Source organism: Gopherus flavomarginatus, chromosome 3, assembly GCF_025201925.1.
Source record: "Gopherus flavomarginatus isolate rGopFla2 chromosome 3, rGopFla2.mat.asm, whole genome shotgun sequence".
NCBI classification, from domain to species: domain Eukaryota; kingdom Metazoa; phylum Chordata; order Testudines; family Testudinidae; genus Gopherus; species Gopherus flavomarginatus.
In genome coordinates, this window is record NC_066619.1 from 108,360,395 (window position 1) to 108,367,258 (window position 6,864).

Consider the following 6,864-nt stretch of genomic DNA (forward strand, 5'->3'; position numbering starts at 1 on the left):
AAGATTTGCTTGAAAGAGAGGGCCCTGGCAAGTTGCTGGTGCAAGATCCCATAGACTATGAAGAAATCCTAGAAGAACCAAGTTTATTTGTAGCAGCCCCAAAGCTGGCAACAGAGAGCAGGAAGCAAGGAGAAAAAAAATCATCCAGATTTATCCTTCCATATGTAGAGCTTGATGTGCACCGAGATCTGGGAAGCTGGACTGCACCAAAAGAGACCTCCCATTCTGAAAGCATGAGGCACTTCCTACCTTCAGACTCAGTCAACAAGAAGGAAGCTGAGCCCCCCTACAGGAAAGATGCTAAAAAATTCTGGGACCATTTCATGTTTAAAAAAAATTCAGCTTCTGAGGAGGTTGTTCTGCCAATCAAGACCAATGAGATGTACCAGGAGACCTGCAGGACGCTGCCTTTTTCCCAGGTAAGAACAGGTCTCAGGCAAGAGACCCATTAGCAGTATTTGCTCCCATCATTCTGCCTTCACAAGCTTCACTCTCTTGTGTCATCTGTACTCCCTGACTAAGGAAATACAGATCAATTCCATTTGCTAGCAGCAAGACCACTTCATAGACATCCAATAGTACTGAAAAAAATCTTTTGCTTTAGTTCAATGAGTCACATTGTTGAATACAGGTCTGGGAACCAATGTAATCAATATACAATGAGCAGGAGGGGTTATTTTTTATCTGTAATCAAACACAAATCATATTTCCTGGTTTAGCCTGAACAGCAGAAAGAACAGTAAGTTCATTTATACAATCAGTCTCAGTGCAGTTATTCAGGGGTTTGTTTGTGGTTTTATGGCTAAACTCAAATTCTTGACCTGTTCTACTAAAAATGAGGAGTAAAGCCTTTCTATACTAGAAGATTGTATCACTTTAACTATACTGGTATTATTAAAGCATTAACCTCTCCCTAATATGGACAAAGTTATGCCAGTATAAAAGTGCTTATATCAGGTTAGTTGATTCAAGTCTGGGATGTGGAATAGCTATCCTGGTATAAGGCATCTTTATACTGGTATAATTGCATCCACACTTGGGCTCATAACTATGTTGGTTAAAGTCAACCAACTGGTCCTAGTCAAAGAAGTTATAACTTCCAGCATAGACCAGTGCTTAATATTACAGACGCAACTCAAATTTGGTAGTGATTTTTCAAACATAAAGGCCCTTTGAACCAAATATGATACACATAAATGTCAAGTTATATATTATAGTAACACTGTCCAAGTAAGTGGGCAATATCACTAGGTAACTACTTTAATTCTTTTGCTACTTAAAATAATTTGTAAATGGTGTGAATTCTACAGTAACTAACAGTAAGATAAGAAACTTATATATTAGTTGTATAAGCCCAATCTTCCATTATTTTTGTGTCTACATTTTCCAGCAAAGTCCATGGGAGTTTTCAATGTGCAAAGAAAGGAGGATCAGGGCCAACAAGTGTTTACAATGCCAATGCTAGGTAGTAACTGCAACCTGTTTGCCATTTCAGAGTATTGTGCATGAGAGCTGTGAAAAGGTGGTGGTGCAGAACAACTTGTGCTTTGGGAAGTGTAGTTCCTTTCACATCCCTGGCCCAGAAGATCATCTTTACACCTTTTGTTCCCACTGCTTGCCTACCAAGTTCATCATGAAACGCTTGGAACTGAACTGCACCAGGTCTGTTGCCGTTGTTAAGGTGGTCATGATTGTGGAGGATTGCAAGTGTGAGATTCAGAAGATTAAAGATTCTGATATAGGACCCCTACATTCAGACTTGCATTCAAATGTATATGAGCACAATTAACCTGCTTAAAAGCACCTTTAAACTCCATAATCATTGGCATCTGCAAGGAAAAAAAACTATGATTTTAGTCAAACACCTTCATCAACCATGTGAAGATGTAGATTATCTCTTTACATCATGTATAATGTTACCTGAAATGTATAAGATGTTTCCCTGTGTGAAAGAGAGGGAGAGGGGGAGCATGATGTGGAAGTCTAATCTCTTCAAAATGTTACCTTCTTGCTACACTGGGTCAGTTCCACTGGTGTCAGCGAAGTTGAGATCCTGAGCATATATGAGCCAAAAGCTGTCACCACTGTTTTAAGCACCATGTTGATTAGACCTGCTCAGAGCCAGACTTTTCTCTGCAAAAAGAGGTGTGTTTTTTACATTGAGATAGCTAACTCAATGTAATAGTGGAGTAACAGCACAGATAGTTATTACTGTGATGTAGCTACTCAAGGTCAACCCTCACATGGGGTTAACCTTGACTAGCTGCACTGAGGTAAAACTACAGTGCCATGTCTCCACTAGCATTTTACACTGAGATGGTGATCTTGAGTTAGCTATCTCAATGTAAAATCACATTTTTTTTTGCACTGAAGACAAAGCCTAAGTCTAAGCAACAATGCAACTTAAAGTTAGAGCTAGTCTAATTATTTTCATTGATGTGTTTTTCTTTTTTTCATTGAAGGACTTTTCAACCTAAATAAAAAATATTGCTCAAAATTTTCATTTTGGTCAAAATTGTTTTTTTGATGAACAAAAGTTTCCCTTAAAGAACTGGCATTTTCTGAGCATCTTTATTTAAAATGTTCGCAGCAATTGGTGACCTCATCTATAACAGATATTCCCAGTATTGCTAACTCTGATGGAGGTGAGCCACCATTAGCAATGGTGGGAAATCTTTGAGAAATATCCATAGCATAAACAGGGTTGAAGGTGACATGTAATTCCATTGACTTCTAAGGAGTCAATCTTGATTTACACCAGTGTAAGAGGAGAATCAGGTCCTATATAGTATTACTATTACATGAGAAGAAAGAATGTTTGTGTAACAAATACTACTAACAATGGAGTATTTTAAAATATTAGAAAGTATGAAGCAGTTGCCTAGCTGCTGACATGTTTGCATTGGAGGACTTTCTGGTGATGCTGAAGACAGCTCAATCAGGGCCGGCTCCAGGCCACAGCACGCCAAGCGCGTGCTTGGGGCGGCATACCACGGGGGGCGCTCTGCCGGTTGCTGGGAGGACGGCAGGTGGCTCCAGTGGACCTCCCACAGGCGTCCCTGCAGAGGGTTCGCTGGTCCCGCGGCTCCGGTGGAGCATCCACAGGGAAGCCTGCAGGAGGTCCACCTGAGTCGCGGGACTGGCGAGCGGCAGAGCACCCCCCCGCGGCGTGCCGCCATGCTTGGGGCAGCGAAATGGCTAGAGCCGGCCCTGAGCTCAATAACTGGGTGGGAGTGAGATCGATTAAATACTCATTTAGAGACTGGTTTTTGCTGCCCTCATTCATGTTCAGTAGTACCTTGAAATGGGACAGTCAACAGAGTAAGGTATGATTCAGATGAATAAGGCTACCAGAATCAACTTTAAATGATCAAAGATGTTTCTTAAAATTGAGTTACAGTACTGTGCAAAATAGATGCTAATGTGACAAGGAGGAATGGAATGTTGCTGTGTGTACTCTATTGTCATCTCTATGGGAGTCATTTACAGGATCTTTCCCTGCAATATGATGATTTGAATATGTTCACTTGCTATTTGAATAAGTGGAAGGGATACCCCACTCAATGGAAGGTGACTTGCAAAATGTTATGAATTTGCAGGAACAAAATACAATATTTATGAATGTTGGGATTGTTATGCTATTTTTGCAAAGTAAATGAACCTGAAATTTATAACCGACATTTTTGTAAAATAACTTGAATAAAATAACTGTGACTCATTCTGTAAAGCATTTAGGGTCTGATTCTGATCTCACACTGATATCAATCAGAAGTAAAGCTATTGAAGTCAGTGGAATGACACCAGTGTAAAACTGTGATGAGCCAAAATCAGGCCCTTAATAAAAACCTTGTAAGTAGGAGGCATACGCCTGAATCACTTTGATTCCCTATGTGTCTCTGTGTTACTGCTGGGAATGTTCCTTACATTTCTAGAGCTAACCGACCAACAAGAGAGGTGGCTAGTTTGGGCTTTGTGGAAAGTCAATTATCCTTCAGTGATGGAAAGCTGTTATTCCACCAGGATGGGAGAATTGGTACCTTGGCCTACGTGACTTGATAGCTCTGGGAAAATCATCTGCAACATACATAATGAACTCCAGTAATATGAAAATACTTTGACTATATCCTCTGAGTATTATATTCAATAAAAGGACATTGCCATAGGATCCAATAATCTTTCCATGTGATATGGATATTGACTAATTGTGTTTGGTAACTTTCTCCTACTCTTGCTGAAAGGTTTTGTACTCCAGCTGTGTATTCTTGTCTTGCTGAAAATCAGTGAAATAGTTAATCATTAAAGAAGCAAACAAATAATGAGGTGGTAGCTGTCTTGGGATAGGCACCAGTGCAGGAACCACAAGATTGAAGCCTTGTCTATAAGGGAGAGAATTATTTGGTATAACTTAAGGTGTCAATTTAAACTGATAGTTACACAGGTATAAACCCCTATGGACACAGTTACTCTGATATGAATGACTTTTTTCATTTTCATTTATGTTGCTTGTGAAGGGGTTAAAGCAAAACCAAAAAGCCACTCTTACACCACAATGGGACTGTCTGTCCCGGGGACTATAGCAGTATACTATGCCTGTATAACTAGTAAAACTATCCCATGAAGACCAGACCTGATTCTAGTCCTGGCTCACTCAGCACCCATGGCTCTTAGCCCAACTTCTGGCTTCTTTTCTCCTTCCTGCTGCTTCTTGCAGCCAGCCAGCCTTTCCTCTAGCTGCTTTCCAGAACCCTAGACTTCATCCAATTTCCAACCCTTCCTGACTCCCTTGGGAGCACCAGGCAGTCTGTTCCTGTATTATTCCTAGATCTTCTGATCAGACACCCTACTGCTGCCTTGCCAACAGCTCACTTTTGGATAATGGGATTGGAAATCAGAAGTAATTCAGCCAATTACCACTCTATACTAGTGAGTTCATTTGCACACATACTGCAGTGCCATTGTAAATCTTATCTTTAAAAAAATATATATGTATATCCTTGGACTACAGCTCTTCTGAATACATATTTACTAAAAATTGTGTTTGAATGACCTCTCAGTTGCTGATCCTGGATCTGAATTGTAGCAATAGTTTGTGCATAATACATTCAGCCATATAATTAGTGTGCCACTATCCTCCTGTATATATGAATCCGTTTTTAAAGAGGCAGATTACCTAGATCATAATTTAAAAAAAAGTGTCTACCAGATCCAAATCTTTCCTCCCTCTCCTTTTGCACCAGTGACTCTAATGTATAAATGGTGTCAGGCCAACCATGAATGGACTGATTATATGGTATAGTTCTAACAATATATAGAGTGATAAAGGTTCATGATCTCTGTTTAAAAAGCATTGTTCCTAATAACATTTTATTTTACACTTTACATCTGAGTTTTATAATGGTAAGCAACTTCGTCAAGGAGTAAGCTGGGAGAGTGAGCCAGCAATCTGCCAGTAAGTCTCTCACCACAAGTGTTTTCTCCAGTGCTTCATTTGTGAGCTTTAGTAGGCACAGGTTGCAACAAAAGGAAGAAATGCTTTTTCCATAACATCAAATAGTACTGGGTATGTAGGCTTTGTCTCCTCAGAGGGCTCCCCTCTGCTTCCCAGGTAGCTGTATTTTATGGTTTCCCATGTTCTCTCTGAGTGCCTGACTATGCCTTCTATCCCCAGCCCTGTTTTTCATTACTCCGCACACTGTATACATGTGGGAGACCTAAGCAAAGAGTAAACTCCCATTTTTTTGGTGATCAGGGAACACCTCTGCACTCCTTTAACTCACCTTGCAACATTGTAGCTGTGCAACTCTCATTAGTGTTCATTTTAACCCAAGTTCAGGGGAAAAAAGTTATTTCCTCAAAATAAACAAAACATCAGTGTTCCCAACTTTATCCCCCATTGTAAGGCAAAATTCTGAGACAACAGAGTGTGTCATCAAGCGATTGTCAGTGTCGCTAACTCTCACAATGTTATTGTGAATCTGACAGTAATTGGTATTTTCTCTTAAAGCCCCAGCTCCTGGAGTCTTGTGGATATATGAGAATCTCAGCTTTCATTTTTTAAAAAAGTGTCTAGCGCTCCTGGCTGAAGAAAAATCAAGATGTGACTCCAGTGCACCTTAAAGGCTCAAAACCAAGAAGGCAAATAAAAAGAATGCCAATTTTTTTCTCTCTAACTCATTATTTTGTGATGCCCGACTCATGATATTTTAATGTAACCTTTGGGCTGGCAATACTGAGGATGTGCACTGTACTTGTTGGGCCATAGAGTGAAGTGCCTACATCCCAATCTTGCAAGTCGTCTGTGTGCAAAAGTACCATAGATGTCAAAGAGTGTTCGGCATGTGGAGGGTTTTCAGGATTGGGTCCTTGGTGTGAATTTGCAGCACTTAAAAGTAGGTGCAAAGAGATAATGACAGCTGTAGTAACTGCTAATTAGATTAGTGCTATAGTTTTTTCGGTGAATGTTTAATTAACCCAGCAGAGGTCAGTTGCATGTAATTAGCACTATATTCTGCAATATCAAGAATGTGTTAATTGGATCAGATTTCAAAGTCTTTACAAATTCTATATTAGGAGCAAGTTATGCTCAGATGCTAACAGGACTTTGCTTTATGAAAGAGGACAAGTGTACATGGTCATAAAGAGCCCCTAGCAACTTCCATTGAATCATATTTGAAATTTGGAAATATTTTAGAAGTTCTCCATTCTATTTTAATTCATGACCATTTGAACTGTGGACAACATACCTAAAAATAAATTAATGAGTGGAGGTTCTGGTTATTTTAATTGCCTTTAGGAAAACACTATCTTATATAGAGACTATTTTCTTAATTGAGAATTTAATAATCAAATGCATTAACAGTCTCA

General features: G+C 39.6%; 1 protein-coding gene across 1 annotated transcript in view; it reads left to right on the forward strand.

Annotated features, from left to right (window-relative positions):
• The window catches only part of CER1 (cerberus 1, DAN family BMP antagonist), a 2,386-nt gene extending 597 nt beyond the window's left edge, over positions 1–1,789 (forward strand). The window contains exons 2-3 of the mRNA XM_050945449.1: positions 4–419; positions 1,496–1,789. Of these exons, the coding sequence (XP_050801406.1) occupies positions 4–419; positions 1,496–1,789 (710 nt within the window). The remainder of the gene's footprint in view (positions 1–3; positions 420–1,495) is intronic.
• Positions 1,790–6,864: the final 5,075 nt, after the last annotated feature.